We start from the raw sequence: 20355 nt of genomic DNA on the forward strand, positions 1-20355 counted from the left end.
CATCTAACACCACCATATTCAATCATTTGGATGATTTATCTTAACCGTGTCTGTTGCACTCGGTAAAGTGAAGATGGCTGTACTGCACAGACATGTACAGACTGTGCCATAGTCTTAGTTCAGACCGCAGGCAAGTCAGATTTGTTTCTCAGATCAGATCTGTAAATCAGACCGTCCATGATGCTCCTTGCAATTGATCAGAGTCTTGTGTTTCCAGACACCACCAGTCTGTCTGCATGGGTTGCTGTGGTAATGACATAGGTGTCAGTGTCCTCGTACGCTGGTGACGCTTATCCATCCTCAGACTGTGGTTCTCTGTGTTGTTCCTCTGCTGGTAGCAGCATGGATTCTGCTCACTGATGCACTGATGCACTTCCATCACTCCAGATTTGATGCTGTTGTCATACATTGCGACATTTTAAAATATAATTTCAGCAGCAAGAGCGCTCAGACCGAGACGCATCAAATCTTGACTGTAATTGCATTTCAGATTACCTCCAAATGTGGCTGGGATATAATCTGGATATGTCAAAAAAACAGATTTGGGTTGGCAGCCTGAACAAAGCCTGAAGGAGTCTATATGGAAACCTTATCTTTTGAAGGAGTTCAAGTGACTGTGCTGCAACATTTAGGAGCTAAAGAGCCAGATATTTCCTCCAGGAGTTATTAAACACCAAAAACGGAGCTAAAAGAGGGTGAATATTGGACCAAATGAATGCCTCTGGCTCTGTAACCATTAGGTGTGTGCATGGGCAGCTGTTCGCTAACAAGCTCACCATATCGGCTTAAAAGGTGTTCGGTTACAGCTTGTCCCCGCTGCCCCCCAGGTGACCAAAAGAATCATTGACTGCAGTTTTAAACGGCACATCAGACATGATGCAGATAGTGTTCACACTGGTGGCTCCAAAGTACTGGTCATGAGCAGTCATAGAGATGTAATCAGTATGATATATTACGATAATTACGATGTTTATAAGAAACCAAAAGCCTCTTCTGAGCCTGTACAGCTGCCATACTGGAATCTGTGTGTTTTTCTCTTTCTCTCCACAGGACTATGAAATGTTTTCCGAGGCGGTGGAAGCAGATACAGTGGATCAATTTCTGAAGCTGGCGTGAGGAGGGCGGATCGTAATTCTCCATCTCAACCCCATTACCCACCCTCTCACCCACCGACCCTCTATACAGTGTCTCTCTGCCCCACTGGCAGTGTCCCCTCACTTTCAATGCCATAATGAAGAATGCCAAATATCTCGTAGTTAACTAATCAGAAGACACACATTCCCCCCCTACTGCACCGTTTAGACTCTATCTCAGTCTTAATATGTCTTATTTTTTATGTTTTTTTTCTGCTTTGATTTCTTTTCCCCGTCTGACAGACTAGCGTTCCTAAGTGCTCCTAGTCCCCTAGGAATCAATGGGGTGTCTGAATGCGCGGTAATTAGGTCGACTAATCTTGGCTGCGGCCACATGATCGCTGGAGATTAAAACTAATCCAGTGGATGACAGCATTCAACCCAGAATCGTCCTGATCCTGCAGACCAAACACACCATCTTCACTCAGTCTTAAATACTTTGTCGTGTTGTTCCCGTAGCCTTCAAGTTCCCATGTTGTACGTGACTGCACAACATTTGCACTTCACGTGGATGCAAATGCACACGGACGTAGCAAGGACCGCCATGTCCTTTAAACCCAATCACATGAGAATTATAGCTGCTAAAGACGCCTCTTGCTTGGGCGTTTTTTTGTCGTTTTGGTCCATTGGTCACCTTATGCAGTATATGATAAGAGGTTTGGTTGTGAAACGGGAACCCACCGATGATCTGGCTGCATGTTTTGAGGGGCATTAACCAGAACTCAAAAATATTGAAAATTCATATTACCTTAGTAAAGCTAGAAACTAGTACTTGTCTGTGGCACATTGACAGTGTTTTCTGTAAGTGGCACACCGTCATCGAGGCCTTTCCTTACACTTCCAGAGATGACTCTTTTTTTTTTCCAAAAAAGATTTAAAATCACACGACTGCTCCTTGTGTGTTGCCGCCACCATCGATCTGACCAGTGAGAGCCTGAGGGCGGGAGTGCAATATCCACAACCCACTCGTAAAAACACTGCTCCATAGCGCCGCCAGTGGTCGAACACTCCACAGAGCACCTTCTAAGCTGAGCTGTGGAAATGTCTAACGGCCAGATGATGCTGGTGAAGTTTGTAGGGGATCAAAAAAGAGACGTAATCTATAAGGTCACATCACACACGTCTTATATAGTTTCAACATTCCCATGTCGACAATAATTTTATTTAGTTTTTTTTTTTTTTTAATATGACAGGTTGACACCAAATCAGTGTCCATTTCAGGAAAATTGAAGATTTTAAGAACCCGTCGGGGGAATTAACATACTACAGCTGAAACTTACATTATAGGCATAGTAATCTATGGATTTACTTTATACTACATAAGCCAACGAACAAGGATTTAGTATATGAATATTTTCCCTCCAAAGTTTTATTCAGTGTGGAAACTTTCATTCGGGGGAAAAATAATTGATATGAAACATAACTGAACAATAGCTAAATAAAAACAATAGGACAACTCCTTTAGGTGGTTTAAGGGTTTCATGAGGGGTGCTGCTGGACTTCTGAGCTCAGCACTGCTAAAACACCTGTTGGAGTTTAGGATCAAACAGTTTAATTTGGGAACCAAACCCTCACATTGGATACATTGTGGTGGTCGCATTGGGCCAAACCAAGATTAAAAAATCTTGGTATATTCCTTTACAGAAAGTAGTCCGCACCTTCATTTTAGCATCCAGTGAAGCAGGATGAACACACTTCTCGACATCACATTTGGTGCCAATATATATCTGTGATGCTCTTGCGCAGGTGGATATTCATTGTAGTATTAGCACCCTCCTGCCATCTTCTGCGTTTCCCATCATCTGTGTGAGTTGAAAGCTTAATCCCTGGCACCGATGGGTGCTCTGCAGTCACCAAACGTTTAGAAGGGAGCGTTTCCTACGGATTGTAAAGGATGAAACTGAAAAGATGTGAACCCTCTAGCGTTCGACCATGTAGCTTTTCCTTCCTCTGATTATTTGATGTTACACTTTCACTGATTGTCCTGGGCGTGAAGATGCAGTAATGTGACTATGCACTGAACCCCTGCCTCAGTCTGAACACAGACAGGAAGGTCAAAGCTGGTGTGTTGAGACTGACCTGACTCAGCCTTAGGGAACACATGGGAAAAATGAAGGCTTCACTTACTTGTGCTTTTACATAAGTGCATTCATTCCGTTGAAATGTAATGTTCATGTAGTGGGTCGCATATTTGTTTTTTTTTTTTCTAAAATTGAGAACAACGTGGCTTTACTCACTCAGATCATCTGTCACCCCCCCCACACCCCCACACCCCAGAATTGTGTTGTTACGGTTTGGGTTCCCTTGTAATGACGGCCTTCACACACAATGTTTGTGCACTGTTTTGTAAGTGGATGGTTGTGGATGTTTGCCTGTTATTGATGTGTATTCACTATCAACCATGTTTTAGACATTCCATGTCTCTCTCTGAGCTCCTGCTTTGCTTTTGGACCAATTCCCCTTGGCCAAAAAAGAAGAAAATAGGGAATAAAATGCTGTTGTCTTCCAAGAAGATTGTGAAAAGTGATTTATGGGTGAAAAAAAATAAATAAAATGGAGTTGAATCTACCTGCCTGGATATATATATAAATATTTCTTCATTCATCCATGGGACATACCTAAAACCTTTTATCTACAAAAAAGTATGCTGAATCAACTCTGGTACCTTTTGAAACTCTGATTCAGAGTTTTAATTTGTGTCATTTTCTATTCATAGTCCTTTTTAATGAGGAATTTTACAGGGTAGTGTGAGGACATTCGCTCACCCGTAAGAGGGTCATTCCTAATTTGCAAGTCAGTGTTAACACAGTCACATCACTGCCATGGACGTGTGTGAGCTACTGAATACAGCCTTTGGTGTCAGCATGTTCAGCATACAGATGAAATGTGACATCGACTTTGAACAGTGTAGTTTTGTTCTGCTGCAGTGCAAAGCCTAGTTTCATATGATTGGTAGCTCAGCTAATAGGCTAGCAGCCAAGAAAGCAACACACTTAAATTCAGCCTTGTAGATCTAATTTACATTTTAAAGATTTCTTCAGAAATAGGTTTTGGTGGACTGCTGAGGTGACGTAATGTAGTCAGCACATTCATCTAGAGAGGTGGACTGCTGCTTTGTAGGTAGGCCTCCGATATCATGTTTTAATGGCATCCAATCAGAAGAGAGTATTCATCCAGATCATGGTATAACCAGTGCTTATTGTTAACCCTGTAATTACAACAAAGGCTTTCCTCATGTGATGCCATTGGGCCCAAAACATACTTTTTTTCCATAGACTAACATTATGATAAAGATGTCTGGAGAGTCACAACCTCCACACGAGACCACAATTTACTAAATGAACATCATGCTGTGTTGAAGAACTAGAAACTGAGGCGATAAACTCATTAGGAAACTGTTTTCTGAGGTAATAAATCACGTCAGAAGTAGGGGCATTTGCATACAATCACACTTCCTTTTTGGAGCCAGTCGCCTGCCATTAGTAAGAATGCAGGTTTAGGCTCGTCAGCATTCAGCTTTTTAGCATTTCAGGCCCTTCTTTTCTACAGTCTATAAGAGACTGGAGAGTCTTTTCCTCTATCTGTGTCACACGTTCTGCCCCTGCCATTTCAAGAGACCACCGGGAGAAGAGAAGATGATCACAGATGATGACTGATTCTTTCACCCCACAATTACTAAAGTAGATATTTTTCACAGGCCACACATCTTCTGGACATCCTGACACTAAAAAAAAAAATTATGTTCACTTTAAAGAGAGAAACAAGAAAAATCTTTGCTTTAGTTTGACTGTTACATATTTGAGTTCACCCAGAGGTATTAAAACCATCATCCACTTGAACCACATCCCAGTTGAACGTCCTGTACCCTTTGTTTCTGCAGCAACCAGGGGGATTTAAGGTGAGTTTAATGACTGTTTGATCTGTGAGAGGAGCTGCTGACATACAGCAGTCAGAGACATAGGACATCATAGAGGAAGAGATTAATCAGAAGTCACTTCTAGATTTGGCTGCATTGTTGGGTTTGAACCAGGAAAACTGCTCGGTATCTGGATATTTAAGGCGCAAAGGATCTAACAGCTTGTGAGTGCTACATAAATCAGATAGGGTTATGAGCTGTGTTGATCTTTTGGAGGATATCTGTCCAGCCATTCATCATTAACCATGTTGAAATTAAACTGGTGAGATGAGTTTAAGATTTTCAGGGGCATTGGAAACATCCAAGATCAACAAAATAAAAAATATAGATTTTCTCTTGGTGTTATCTCCTAAGACTCCACCACTGAGCCGATGAGACATACTGTAAATTGAGGGGCTTGTGATGCTTTTATTTTGAAAAACGATTCCCCGGAAGTTGCGTCATCAGTTAGGTGTCGCAGAACACTGGTCCAAAGAAGGAAGCAGTGAAACTTGACAGGTTTCTGCAAAGGTAACGCGATTTAACGTTTTCTATGAAAGGCATTGCTGTGAAAGAAGGAGACGCCTGCTGAGCTGATACGTGCATCAACGACGTGCTCGTTTCAGGTGGCGTTGTTACTGTGTGACTGTCACGAGCAGCCAATTCACAGGTTAGCTAGCTAAGCTAAGCTAGCTGACACAAGTGTTTTGAGGGGGACATTGTGGCTGATCGAAGACGTTTCTCTTGATATAAAATTAGCGAAATGGCACCAGGGCTTCTGTTTTGTTACATGCCTCCTGCTCGTGACATTTGGCCAGTGCAAGAGTTTCCTTTGCTGCTACTTTTAGCTAGCTGCCACTGTGTTTATGTCAGCAGAAACAACAGCAGGTGTAGCTGTTTGTCGTTAACGATGCATTCAGGTAAAACACGTTTTTCTCGTGACTCTTTCGCTGGGAACCATTTTTCTGTTCTTCAGGCGTCAGAGACTCCAAGCAGCACTTTTTCATTCAAACGTCAGAAGCTTTTTTTGGATTTCATGTCAACACTGAACACAAACATGATTTTACACACCTTGTGTGTTATAGATTCTAACAATGATGACACAAGCTGTCCAAAAAATACTTTTGCTTCTTTATTATTTCACTTATTACATTTATATCTTTGTATTATTTTGTTGTGTGTTTCTCTCAAAGGATCAGTGCATCAGTGCAACTGTAATGATCTGTTGATGCACATAGGCTTTTGCTTGATGCGCTAAGGTTTTGAGATATTTTCCCCATAACTGTGTTCCCTCTGCCCAACACAAAGGACCTGAATAACATTTCTTTTGTGGTTCTCACAGCACAGCAATATTGTATTTAAAAAAAAAAAAAAAAAAGCAATAGCAGCATCTCTATCTCCTCTGGATAGTTTGTGCTGTAAACGGTTTTCATTTGAACTCATTTCTATTGAAGAAATGAAGGATGAGTTAAATAATGAGTTAAACTATAGTAAAGATGCACAGAAGTCATTGAATGCTGACCAAACAGAATTGGGGGAATATGCTCTAATAATAAATGTTCTTATTTTCCTGTCTCATGAAGCCACATGTGAAGATGAGCGTTCCAGACTACATGCAGTGTGCCGAGGACCACCAGACAGTGCTGGTGGTGGTCCAGCCGGTCGGCATCGTACCCGAGGACCAGTTCTTCAAGATCTACAAACGCATCGCCAGTGTGAGCCAGCTGAGCATCAGGGACTCGCAGCGCCTCCTCTACATCCGATACCGCCACCACTACCTGCCTGAAAACAACGAATGGGGAGACTTCCAGACACACCGCAAGGTGGTGGGCCTCATCGCCATCACCACCTGTGGCTCGGCCAAGGAGTGGCCCCAGACCGCCGAGCGCTTCCACGGCCAGAAGGAGGTGTACAGCTCCACGCTGTACGATTCGCGGTTGCTGGTGTTTGGGCTGCAGGGAGACATTGCAGAGCAGCAGCGGACAGATGTGGCCTTCTACCCCAGCTTTGAAGACTGCTCCGATGTGGAGAAGAGAGTGGAGGACTTTGTGGAGTCGATATTTATTGTTCTGGAGTCCAAACGGCTTGACCGGGCCACAGACAAGTCAGGTGATAAGATACCACTGCTGTGTGTGCCCTTTGAGAAGAAGGACTTTGTGGGTTTGGACACGGATAGCAGGTGAGTTCGCTGCATCGTAACCCTGTTTTTCAAAAGCATTTAGAAGGCTGGTTAAGGAGTGCTTTAACGTTCATTGCAGTCAGTAAACGGGATATACTGCATTATTTGCAAGTTGTTAGTGTGTGTTCGTTTCTGTGTCAAGTTGCTTGTTACATGTCGGCCTTGCCTGCTCAGAAGTTCTCCTCAAAAATCTGTCTTCTGATTTTTGCTGCGTTCATTTGCGTTTGGTTTATTTGTCTTTCTTCTTCTTTTCTTTCATACTGTCCTGTGAGTTTATTGTTGGGTGTGAAAAGGTGAGATGTTAGATGATAAGACCTTAGTGAACCCATACCGATCCCACCAGCTTTAGCTCTGCCCTGAAAGAACTCCCAGACCCCTGTGCTGTTGTGCATTCGCTCGCGATTCCAAGCCAAACTCATCGCTCCTCCGGAGGTATCAGCTCCTACGCAGACTGATTTGAAAGAACAGAAATAGTCCCATAGCTGTTGAAATAACAGTGGTGTGAATAAACACTGTTAGCAAAGCAGTGTAATACACACCAGCTGACTTATCACTTGAAAGAAGTCCTAAATTGCAAACAAGTTTATTATGCTCATCACAACCCACCATATCATCAATGATATATAGTTTTGGGCCTGATTTGCAGCACTACATTACACTTCATTGCACTAGTTGAATACAAATTTTACATCAGCAATGTTGTGTCTTCCATTGTTACAGTAAAGACAATGAAACTGACCACTTAGTGTTCAGTCTTGGCCACCCGTTTAGATTCTTACACTATTTTTACGGTTGATTCGTTTAGCGGTTAAAGGACCATACCTGTGCTTTTCTATGCTTTTGCTCATTCACACCAAATCATGTATGTTCTTAATTATTGCCAATCCCTCTCAATTCCTGGCAGCCACTGGTTTCAGTATTTATCTACCTGTTCTTTGTTCTTTATTCAGATCTCCGTTAGCTTCCACAAAGCGGCCGCTCATCTTCCTGTTGGCTACACAAAAACAATAACAGCAAAACTAAGTCTAAGACTAGAAAATAAGTGAAGTGACTAAATATGAAACAATAGTAACCTACAGTGAAAACGGAAACAAAGAGAAAAAGAAAATGAAAACAGTCAAAGGTTCCAAAACAGCAAAAAGCACAATAACATCTATGTTAAAGTCATACATTTTTGTTACGTGATTTTTTTTTTTTGAAAGAAAATCTGCTTTTGGTCTGTCTGATGTTGGCGGTAGCGTATTCCAAGCAGGAGAAGCTCTATAAAGAGCAGCTCCCGTGGCACAGCTTGGTTGTGGACCAGGCTGATTTGACCTGTATTGTACCCATGACCAAACCTGTGCAGACTAGCTTCTCACAAAATAAGTCTGGTGAACTATTCCAAATAACAGTTTAATTTAAATTCACACACGTTAGCACACCAAGAACAATGACGAGATCATCTGGCTGCTCTGTTCTGTGCAGTTTTAGATACTACTCAGTATCTATCTACGCATCTACGTCTGTCTGTCTGTGAATCCATCCATTCATCTCGTTTTCAGTACCACTGTATTACAGCGGCGGGGCTTCAACACTCGTGGTCTGTGGCTTTAAGTGCTCACTCGACCTCCACACAGCAGCCTCTCCGAAGCAGGAAGCTGCCAAGCTGTCATTACTACCTCCACAATGTCCATGATCCCTCGTTACTTGTTCTTCCTGGTCAGAAGTTTTTCAGCAACCAACTTATTAAATTTGGAGGTCGGGACATCCGACAAGCATTAGGAAGCCCTGTCCTGTAAACCTAAAACACAGTCTGTGCCGTCATCTGCTTTAATGTCCAAAAACTGTTACGCTCTGAAGAAAGAAAACACGCTGAACTGTTGAATGTTAGGTCCACTGATGCAGTTAAATATTATAAGCATAGGCTTATCTACACATACACCATGTGACATTTGATGAGGCTAATAAATAAAGTTGGTTCAAACAACAAAGCTAACTTGCAAAAACAGATCATTTCCATTCTTAAATTGATTTAAGTGACACCAGTTTGACCAATATTCCCTCTGATTACGAGTCCTTTTCATATGTTCATATGCAATTATTATGATTAAGATATATAATGCAAATAAAGACAACCAAATAAGAAGAACAACAGGTTCTAATTTGTAGCTCTTTTTTGCGTGAGCTTTGAGAGAGGAAGATGTAAACTTTATTACGCTTTGTGTTAAGGGTTCATAATTTCCTGGAAAGAAATAGTTTATGTAAATTAGTTCTAATCATAGGGAACATGCTAATTTCCTTGTAAAAACAAAAAAAAAGGCTTCAATTAAAACCTACTCACTTGTCATATATTATTCATATATAATGGGAAACTTCTCCATACACCTATTTTGAACTGTGCTTACCTGTAGACACATTTTATATTTTTAAAATTTTTGAACATATATGTTATAATGTGTTGTTTATGTTGACGTACAGTGCACAGACTAAGATACGCTAGGTTACACTAATAGTTAATTAATTAATGAATCATTGGAAGTGTACCAATTAAGTGCTGCTTTATCTTTAACTAATACCAAATTACAAACTTCTTTAGAGGAAATTACTGGGAAAACTACAGACTTGTAAGATAAAGTGTTTCCTTGACCTCCAAACTAAACGTTTTGTAAATGTTACGCGCAGTTTGTTTCGCTAAAGATTTGGACAGTGATGCTCCATCATCCGAAGACAAGGTGATAGATTACATGTTTCCAGTCTCTGCACTTTGACTTTTATACACATAAAACTCAAACCAGTGAAATGAGTGGCTTCCCTGACTGCCTCAACCGCAAAGTTAAATGCAATATTTACGATTCAAAGCGACATTTGCATATCACAAACACTGGCATGGTCCTTTTGACGGAGGAGCTGATAGTTTGGACCCACTGAACGCAGTTTGGCAGAGTACACGCTGCTGAGGTTTGTCCCAGCTTCAAGAGGACATTTGGATTGGGAAGGTGCAGTCTGGGATTTTGTCTGTTTGGCTGGAGAAGCTGGAGCGCTGCACCGGCCACATGGATCTCATATCTTTATTCATGAGAGCATACATTACCTTCCAGCTTGGCATAGCGCAGCAGCCTCTCATTAAAAAAAACATGAATTTGGTAATGCATCCATGTCCTCAGATCCACTTATATCGCCCTTTTCATTGTAGTTTTACCCTGCCAGAACGATTTCACTGTTGTTCAGAAGTAGTCTCCTGAGCATTAGCCTTAATGTTTGATGACGTATGATATCCTTTTTCCCAGACTAGATGTTTGTATATATTTTTATTCTCTGCCCTAATACAGGTAAGAAAATGTTGTCCATGGCTCCATTTCACCTTAAGTCCTTGAACACCAGCAGATTCATATTATTCCCCTCACATGACCTTCCCAGTCTTCCACAGTGCTCACAGGCTCACAACTTCCCTCAAAACGGTTACATTCCACCTGGTAAAGCTGCTCCTTCCTCAGTCCCTGTGTCATTGTGCCAGACTACAGGGTGCTACTGTCGGCCAGCCCACACTCCGTCCGTGCGTTGTTGTCCTTCGCTTGTGCTCCCCCACCCCATACATCCCCTCTGCAGACCGATAAGAGTCTCCTCTCCTGGCGCCCTGCTGACATAAGAAATGACAACAGCAGAAAGTCTGAGCTGTTCCTTTTTAAAAAGTAGTCCACAATATGAATATCCCAAAATCAATTGAGAAGCCGAAAACATATATTTTATGAAGAATTTGAGCCATTTCATTTATCGTGCTGTTGTCTGAAGAAGTTTCTCTCCCTTTTCCTGCTGCTTTCTCTCAGGCATTATAAGAAGCGTTGCCAGGGACGGATGAGGAAGCATGTCGGAGACTTGTGTCTCCAGGCAGGCATGCTGCAGGACGCCTTGGTCCACTACCACATGGCTGTGGAGCTGCTCAGGGGGGTTAATGACTTCCTCTGGCTGGGTGGTAAGTCTGGAGAATGGCAGCTTATTACCATAAGGTGGGATTTACAAAGCTAGAATTTGTTTATTTCTCAATGTCAACGTGTGACTGATACTGTTTTTTTTTTGGCCATTACCAATATTAACATTTAGCTTTTTATTTCTTTGAAGGATTATTACAGTTCAATGAAAACCAGAGTCTCTTGCAACAGCTAGATTTGTAGAAAGAGAAATGAGAACTAGTTAGAGATAGCATGTTTGTCTCTTATTACTTTTGCTCCACAGCTGCGTTGGAGGGTTTGTGTTCAGCCTCGGTCATATTCCACTACCCTGGGGGCACAGCGGGGAAGACTGTAGGACGTAAGCCGAGCGTCTCCCAGCCGGCAGATGCAGGGAAACGCCACAGGCCAGGTGAGCGCGTCACTCTGTCAACAAACTGATAGAAATAATGGCCTGGAATGGGTTAATAGCTAAAGGCTGTTGTCTGTGCGTGAGATCTGATTCAGTGAGAAAGTAACTGCTGACTTGCGCCACAAACATCACTAAGCTTTGCTCAGCTAAGCTGCTTCCTTTGTGTGCAGAGTACGAGATGTTAGCCTCCTGAACTGCTTCTGTTATTTACCCTAATGACTGCTAACGAACTCAGAAGTTGCAGCAAACTTGAACGCATCTGCTCTGTTATTAACATGCTATTAACACGGTGTTTAATTAATACGGCCTTTATACACTTGCAAAATCTAACGGGCCAATCGAAGAGCATCGTCCTCTGCCAGTTTGAATATAAACGGCAATAAAGTGCTGCTTTTATGATGGCTGGATGATATCTTACTGGGTAATTTAGGGTTGCAACAAATGATGAACAATGACGATTAAATTGCAGATTGTTATGGTTTAATGGTTGTGTTACACATTTAGAATCAGATTCACATTGATTTAGAATGAGATTATTGTCACACAGTAAATCCCCGTGCAGTGAAACACAGTTTAGCATCTAGCCAGCAAAGCAGCAGCAAAGTGCACATAGAGATACATAAATAATGCACCAAAATCAATATACAAAACGTCCAGTACAAATGAATTCAGCTATGATACATCAGTAGTGTAACCATGATATGGACAGAACTGATTCTTCTCTGTAGCTTGAGAGTAGAAAAAGTAATGTAATCTACATTATAAACAGAAAGCAGGAATGTAATATGCACAGTGTAAAAGTAGCTAATGTAGAATTGAATGTAGATACAAAAATACTAATGAATATAGATAACTATGAATAATACTGGGGGCTATAAACCTTAGTGGCAGCACCAATGGTATTGCAGTTATGGAAAGCAAGCAGTATATATTATCATATATATATATCTATAAAAATAAAGTTTTAACCACGGGCAGCAGGGCAGTGCAGTAGTTAGCACTGTTCTCTCACAGCAAAAAGGTTCCAGGTTCGAACCTGCTGTCTGGAGGTTTGCAGTTTGAACCTGGGCTCTTTTCGTGTGGATGTTTTCTCCGGGGACTCCGTCTTCCTCCTACAGCCCAAAGACATGCAGGTCAGGTTAGCTGGTGTCTAAATTGCCCGTAGGTGTGACTGGATGGTTGTCGGCTCTGTGATTGACAGGCGACCAGTCCAGGGTGCACCCCGCCTCTCGCCAAATGGCGGCTGGGATTGTCCCCAGGACCCAGGATACCCTGTGTCACATAGGTTCTGCCCTTCCCCGCCCCTTTAGGAGACTAGCAGCAGGGTCTGAGTCTTCAGTCCAATGGGAGAAGTGAACATGATCACAGATGATTCTTTCCCCCCCACAATCACTGCAGCCCTTAAGTTGTAAACAATGGACGGATGGAAGTTTTAACCACCACATATTTGGCATTTTTACTTGATAAATGATTTTTAAATTCAAATTAACGCCAGTGCATTTTCTGTCAAACTAGTCAGTTACTCAATAAATGATTTCAACACTACACTTAAGACTTTCTCATCTGCTAGTTAAATAAAGAACAAGATTTGTACCACATTTTTCTATGATGGTACAAATGTTAAAGGTGCCCTGTGGAGTTTCCCGTTTAAATAATGAAAGGTGGTGTTTACAGTACATTCTGTATCACAACCGTGTTGCGTGCATTTTATTCTTCATAGAATATTTCCAGAGCTGATTTTTCTTTTAAAGTTTGAACCCAGCATCAAGCACTCTTCTTCTTGTTCTAGTTTGTACATTGTTGTGTACCTTGGAGCAGCGCTGTCACCTGTCTTCATGCATGTGCATGAGGCAAACAAAATGGAGACACTCTCCAAAAAGATAGAGACACTGCTTCTTAGCGCTACTATTGGTCAAACTTCACAGGAAACCGCTGACTTTGTTTTGATGAAGTGAATTGCATGGCAAAAGTGAATGATGAAAAGCTCTGTAAACAGGAGAGCAGCAGCACCATTAAGCAGACTCTTGGGACTAACAATGCTAACATTGCGCCTTGCGTATGGAGTGAATCTGCATTCTTTCTCTCTGTCTGTAGGAGCTCAGGAGGTTCTCATTGACCCAGGTATGGTATGTCTAACCAACATAGCTCTTGTAGTCATCAGTCTGCCTGTTTGCTTGTGGTCACATCTGCCCTGCATTAGACGTCATTCTCCGTCTTACATTATCAGCATCCTGATTCCTCTGGTTTATTTCAGCGTTTGGAAATTGATTGATGTTTTTTTTCCCCCCTGTGGCAGGTAGTCTTCTCCTGTGTTGGTTTACCATCACCTTTTGTTTTTCCTGCTAATGTACCGGCTCTTTCTCACAGCCACACTTTTGGTGATCACATAACTCACTACATGACCACATGATTGAAGACCAAGGCTTCACATGGCCGCTCACAGTCGCTTCCTTTTCTTATATATTGAGGCCTGTTATCCTAGCATCTCACATCTTACTCATCTTACTCAATCACACAAAAATCACATAACCCTGTCAAAAATATGTAGAATATGTTCCAAGAACGATTAGTAGTTTAAACATGTGTCTGCTGAAGCGCCAGCAGGTGGCAGTCCATGATCATTGGTGCATACTTTCCCGCTTGTTGACTGCTCACTGTTGCTTAACCTGTCACATTCACAGCCTAAATGAAAGAAGTCCCATAACGTATTTATATTCTGCAACTTGATCATCTCAAATATTTTACTTTATTTAACTCTGTGCGTCTATTTCTTTAAGTATTTTCTCTTTGCCATGCTGCGTGTGCAAATTGGCCTCAGAAGCAGTGCAATGCAGCAGCTCATTATTCACACGTTTGCCATCGTGACAGCACCACAGTGTTGCTATGGACACAGCCCCGTTGCTAGGCGATGGATTTCAATTGGTATTTGTATTCTAATCAGATTTGTCCGAGAGATGCACCACGCAATTGCTTTTGAAGCATTTCAGGTGCGAGTTTAACTCTGCCTGGGACATTAGCCATGAACAGCATTTTGATCACATCTCAGAGGCTCCAAAGGCCTCACAGTATTCATGATATCACTTATTACTGGCGTAAGAGAGAGCGGGGCCACGTGCTGTAGGTTTTAGTTACATTTAGTTTTAAACTGGATCATCAGGAGGCATAATGACAAGGAATAAACACACATTTCAGTTTCATTCAACATTATCTGTTCAGATATGATAGTAGTCCTTTTCTGTGAATATATATATATATATATATATGTACACACACACACACACATACATACGCACTGTGAAATACAGTAAGCTTTGGGCAGGTGTGAAGAAAAGCTGCAATGTTTTCAAAAATATGAAATTTAATTGTTTGTTTTTTATCAGTTTACAAAATGCAAAGTGAACTACAGAGGAGAAAAATCAAAATCAAATCAGTATTTGGTGTGACCACCCTTTGCCTTCAAAACAGCATCAGTTCTTCCAGGTAGACTTTCACTGTTTTTGAAGGAACTCAGCAGGAAGGTTGTTCCAAACATGTTGGAGAACTTAACCACAGATCTTCTGTGGATGTCAGCTGCCTCAGATCCTTCTGTCATGTGAGTCCCATCATCCCAGACAGACTGGATGATGTTGAGATCAGGGCTCTGTGGGGGGGGCACCATCACTTCCAGGACTCCTTGTTGTCTGATTTAGAAGGGAACGAAGCATAATGTGTCTTTTATCTGCTGCACCAAGTTTCCTTGGCCGACCACTGCGTCTGCTGTCCTCAGCGTTGCCCGTTTCTTTGTGCTTCTTCTTGAAAAGCACATCTTGAAACCCCAGTCTGCTCTGAAATACATACATGTTTGGTATAATTGGTTAATCATACACCTAAATATGATCCTACAAAATCCCTGACTGTGTGCTTGGAAGAACTGATGCTGTTTTGAAGGCAAAGGGTGGTCACACCAGATATTGATTTGATTTTAGATTTGTCTTTTGTTCGCTCACTTTGCATTTTGTGAATTGATAAAAACAAACTATTGAATTTCATATTTTTGAAAGCATTACAGCTTACTTTACAGTATTTCTTCACACCTGCCTAAGAGTACTGTGTGCACACACACACACACACAATGGTGCCAGGGTGGTGTCTTTAAAGAGTAAGTAGTATATTTAAAGTTTCCCCTCCTTCCTGTTGTCACTCCCGTCATTTCCTTTTGTGGTGGAACAGACTGACGACCCTGATGTCATTCTTAAACTAATCATTCGCCGTCCTCTTCTTTTGAGTGTAGGTGCCCTCACAGCCAACGGCATCAGTGCAGACACCAGCACTGAGATTGGACGAGCGAAGAACTGCCTGAGTCCTGAGGACATTATCGAGAAATACAAAGAGGCCATCTCTTACTATGGAAAGGTACTCTTTAATTAACTCTTTAATTAATTAAGAATTCAATCAGTATCATCTGATGTTGGAAGATAGGTATTGATAATATCTCATGCCAAAATTCTATGTCATTTAATTGAGTAATTTCTGCATACAAGACTCCCCCAGGTTTTAAATACAAAAGGATTTTCAAACGAGCATTCAGTGCAGGAGACAATAAAACTCCATGGCCACTGAAAACTGTGTATTAATGAAAAAGAATGTATTTATACATAAAAAAGGTTTACATGGACAACCAGAATATATCAGCTCCACAGTAGTCAGTCAAAGCTCAATATTGTCCTAATTTAATGTTTGAATGACTTAATAGTGATTTTGCTAAGTTAACTAAATACTGAGTCTGCAGTAAGTACATTTCTATAGTATTTTACAGGGCCAGACATGACATAGTGCTTCACAGTTAATGCCAGATACAATTTGCATAATGTAAGAGCAACAAATAAAATCAAAATAAATCAAACTAAACAAAGGCAGTTAGTGGGTCTTGAGCTGAGGTCTGAAGTCGTCTAAATGTCTTGGATTTGTCTAAAACCAACACTGAATTAATCCTATTAAGTTCCTTTCTTACCATTATTACATGTTCCTACATTACCACAAATGCACACTGTAGTTCAATCCCACTTCCCATCATGCTGACATAAATACTCACAAGTGACCAAATTAGACCAAAAAAAAAGACCTTGGCATGTATTAAAAAGTGTTAAAGTTAATGTACCAAAGTCTTAAACATTGTCTGACCTGTCATCGGCAGTAATGTGAGTTTTAAAATGTTTTTGTATGATGTGATTGTGGCCTCAGACATCTCTAAACTAAAACCAGTGCTGCAGGATGCTGTTCAATCCTTTTTTTTTTTGCTGAGTTCAGTCAGCACCATCAGACTTTCAGCAAAAGCTTCAATGAACTTAAATGAGTTGATCATTTTTAATTGGTTAATCCATCCATTTTATGCCTCTTACCTTGTAATTGAATTAATTACATTATTAGGATTTATTGTCACATACTGCTAAGTGGCACTGAAACAAAAGTACTAATCAGTCATTCTAGGCAACATCATCATTCTGATTTTCAATCATACTTTGATCGGTACAACTTTGAAAATTAAATTGCGTTGTGTGTGTTGTTAAAAAGGTCTTAAAAAGATAAAAGAAAATCAGTTGGCCCTTTTTTAAAGATTAAATAGCCCATTAGCCCTGATCTGCAACAGGGTCTAGTGGGCTGAGTACCACAGACAGGGTGGAGAAGTCAGCAGTTCTCTAATGTAGGCAGGTGCTTTACGATATTTTCCTCTATAGACAGAGTAAATAGATGAAGACACCGTAGTGCCTGACCATCCACAGCTTCAAAAGTTATCACAACTATCATGAACCGGATTCTGAATTTGATGTAGGGGACAGGGCTGGGAAATCAAAATCGGTGTCACATGAGAACATTTGTATGTGACACAGGTAGTCGTGCAGAGCCCTCCAGCCTTCAGATCGATGCTCATACTGTACGTGACAGTGTTTACGCCTCAGTTGGTTTGATGCAGAACCGACCGGCACTCACAGGCAGAAATGTGTCTGTGTGGTAATACCTGTCCCTCTCACCAGGGGGCAGTGTTTGGCTTGGTTTGGCTTGGAGTGTGACGGCAGCGACAGTACTGTGTTTGAGGAGGATCAGACTAGTAAATGCTGACAGCAGCTGTTTGCGTCTGAATGCTGCACAGAGAAAGCACGAGACCGATGTTTCATCTCTGGAAAAAGAACCATGATAGTCGGCGATCACCTTTTTAAAAAGCAATTTCAGACAAAATAATGTGTATTCTGTATCTGTTTGCAACGTAGTATGTTTCTACTGTCTGTTTGACACGACTTGGACAAAGTCACACAGAATAGCATTAAAGTATCTCTGATGCTTAGGGAAAGCTGAATAGGCTCATTATGCTTCCAAACTATTCAGAAGCAACTCTGCGCTTTATCTTCATTATTCTAATTGCCTTTTTGCACTGACCTCCCTCAGCCCTTTTACCTGTAACTAGTTCATTCAGAATTAAATTACATCTCAACACATAGCCGTTCAGATATTAATTGAATTTTAATAAGGAGACAATGAGGGTGGAAGTGGAGGGAAGTTGAGATAAAAGCTGCACATTGCGTGAAGCGTTCACCAGCAGAAGCTCAGGTTTGTGGTGAGAGTCCCCTGAAAAACCGAGCAACGGGGGATCGGAGTTATCACGCCTGTCTGTCATCCCACGTCTGCAGTGACTGATGAGGGTGGTCATGTGTTAACGAGAAAACATTCCCCCTGATTATGAGGTGGGTTGTAGAAGTCAAGACGACCCTCTATTCACTACTCATTTTTCATTAACGCTGAGCCTCCCCCGCTCCCCCTCTTATCTCTGGCAGTATAAGAACGCGGGAGTAATCGAACTGGAGGCCTGTGTCAAAGCGGTCAGGGTGCTGGCCATTCAGAAGAGGGCCAGGGAGGCGTCGGAGTTCCTGCAGAACGCCGTTTACATCAACCTGGGACAGGTACGCTATCCAGCTGGGAAATAAACACCTTTCCTGCTTACACGGCGTGATATATATGTTATATACCGATAAGGGACAAGGGGAAAAGGAAAAACCTTGTTAACAGAGTGGAGAAACATCAAATGCAGATGCCTGCGTGCACCAGGGATCCCTGAGTGGTTTACTGGGTATGAACATTATGCTAATAAAGACCTAGAGCCTTTACAGTCACACGTCTCAAGCCTGTTGAAAACCTGTAGAAGATTTTGGACCAACATATAAAACAATGCTGTCCATCACCATCTCCATAGACCAAGTGATGTAATCCAAAATTTAATCCTCAAATCTATTTAATCATGTCTGTGATTGTGTCCTACTGCTGTGACTGGTTATGTGTGTTTTTTTTTTGTACTATCTACTCAGGCTTCTCTTGCAAAAGAAATCCTGCTCTTAATGAGATGACGTGATTAAATAAAGGTTATATACACATACATATATAAATAAGTGAATATCTTATATCTAATAGAGTTACACAGAGCACTGAAGCTGGTTTTGGTGTTTCCTTTTATTTGTCACCCATCTGTATGTCTTGCACACCAGCAGAACTCACCTTGTTCCCTTTTCTGCCCTCTCAGAGTAATAACCTTTCACCTCCTTATTATTGATACAGTACGTTTTTCTTTGTCTCGTTTCATGATGTGGCCTATGCAGCCAATGAAATTTCCTCCAGTTATTTAACCCTTTTCTCTGATTTTAAATCTTGATATACTTTGAAATGACATTTTAATGTTTCAAGTAGTGGATGGAGGCCTGATGGCAGCTCATTTACCTGTACAATTGTGAGAATATGGCAATTTAGTGAAAGTATTCCTCTTAATAATCCCTCATGCACTTAGCAGGAAGTCACAACCCCAAAAATGTGAGAGCAAACAATTACATTGGGGTGTTCAAAGATCTCCTCCAGACCTTTTTGAAAGTCACAATAAGCGAAGCACTCTTTGAGCAGAGGAGGACTTTAACGTTGTCTCCATCACTGCAGCTGTCAGAGGAGGAGAAGATCCAGCGCTACAGCATCCTGTCCGAGCTCTACGAACTGATTGGCTTCCATCGCAAGTCTGCGTTTTTCAAGCGCGTCGCAGCCATGCAGTGCGTGGCGCCCACCATCCCAGAGCCGGGCTGGAGGGCCTGCTACAAGCTGCTGCTGGAGACGCTGCCTGGGTACAGCCTGTCACTCGATCCCAAGGACTTCAGCAAAGGTAAACTTGGACACTCGGAGGTATTAGACGTTTTAGACTGCGTATGTTTCTTCTCTATTATTATTATTATTCATCTCTCCTATTGAATGTGGTGTGTTTCAGGGCTGCAGTTATCACGTTCTTTATGTATCATTGTTTTGGTTAATTAATCCTTTCCTTTGGATCATTTTCAGTCGACTAATCAAATAAGCAACTAATCGATTTGACCCTAGTGTTTAAGGGTCTTCCTGAGTGAGGGTGAACACATTAGGGCCCTGTTTCCAATAATGATCGATCGAGTGTTTCTCTCCTAAATTTTACTCCCGTTTTCCCAAACAGCACTTAAGAGCTGCTTAACGTCGGCTGCCTCTGGTGCTGAAGAGGATGGAATACACTTTAAAGTAACATAGCATGTATTACATTCAGTGAGCCGTGCTGCTTTTAGAAAAACACATCTAATTTAAACCTAATCACTCAAAAGTCATCTGTTTTTCTTGCTCATGGTAAAAGCGACATCTCTGGTTCCTCCTATAAGCGGGCTGGCGGCACTCGTTAATCTGCCACCATTTCTAAAAGTGTCTTCAGTTACAATGCTTTAGGGAAACACCTGTAAAGTTTAAGAACCTCAGTAAGTGTGATTTAACGATGCTTTTGGGAAACGAGGCCC

The 20355-nt window shown here is 41.6% G+C and overlaps 2 protein-coding genes across 4 annotated transcripts in view; both read left to right on the forward strand.

The window, feature by feature from the left end:
• Positions 1-20355, forward strand: part of sh3bgrl3 (SH3 domain binding glutamate-rich protein like 3) — a 65628-nt gene that overhangs the window by 2652 nt on the left and 42621 nt on the right. Inside the window, exon 3 of one of the 2 annotated variants that reach the window (XM_070846009.1) lies at positions 1051-1134. In XM_070846009.1, the coding sequence (XP_070702110.1) occupies positions 1051-1116 (66 nt within the window). In that variant the 3' untranslated portion in view covers positions 1117-1134. Of the gene's footprint in view, positions 1-1050; positions 3646-20355 lie in introns of those variants that run through there. The other variant, XM_070846008.1, reaches the window with a different exon arrangement.
• trappc9 (trafficking protein particle complex subunit 9) overlaps positions 5496-20355 on the forward strand; it is a 183378-nt gene continuing 168518 nt past the window's right edge. The window contains exons 1-8 of one of the 2 annotated variants that reach the window (XM_070846006.1): positions 5496-5559; positions 6612-7207; positions 11011-11156; positions 11417-11542; positions 13637-13663; positions 15813-15934; positions 18349-18474; positions 19493-19709. In XM_070846006.1, coding sequence (XP_070702107.1) covers positions 6624-7207; positions 11011-11156; positions 11417-11542; positions 13637-13663; positions 15813-15934; positions 18349-18474; positions 19493-19709 — 1348 coding nt within the window. In that variant the 5' untranslated portion in view covers positions 5496-5559; positions 6612-6623. The remainder of the gene's footprint in view (positions 5560-6611; positions 7208-11010; positions 11157-11416; positions 11543-13636; positions 13664-15812; positions 15935-18348; positions 18475-19492; positions 19710-20355) is intronic. The other variant, XM_070846007.1, reaches the window with a different exon arrangement.

This window comes from Pempheris klunzingeri, chromosome 16 (assembly GCF_042242105.1).
Source record: "Pempheris klunzingeri isolate RE-2024b chromosome 16, fPemKlu1.hap1, whole genome shotgun sequence".
NCBI lineage: Eukaryota > Metazoa > Chordata > Actinopteri > Acropomatiformes > Pempheridae > Pempheris > Pempheris klunzingeri.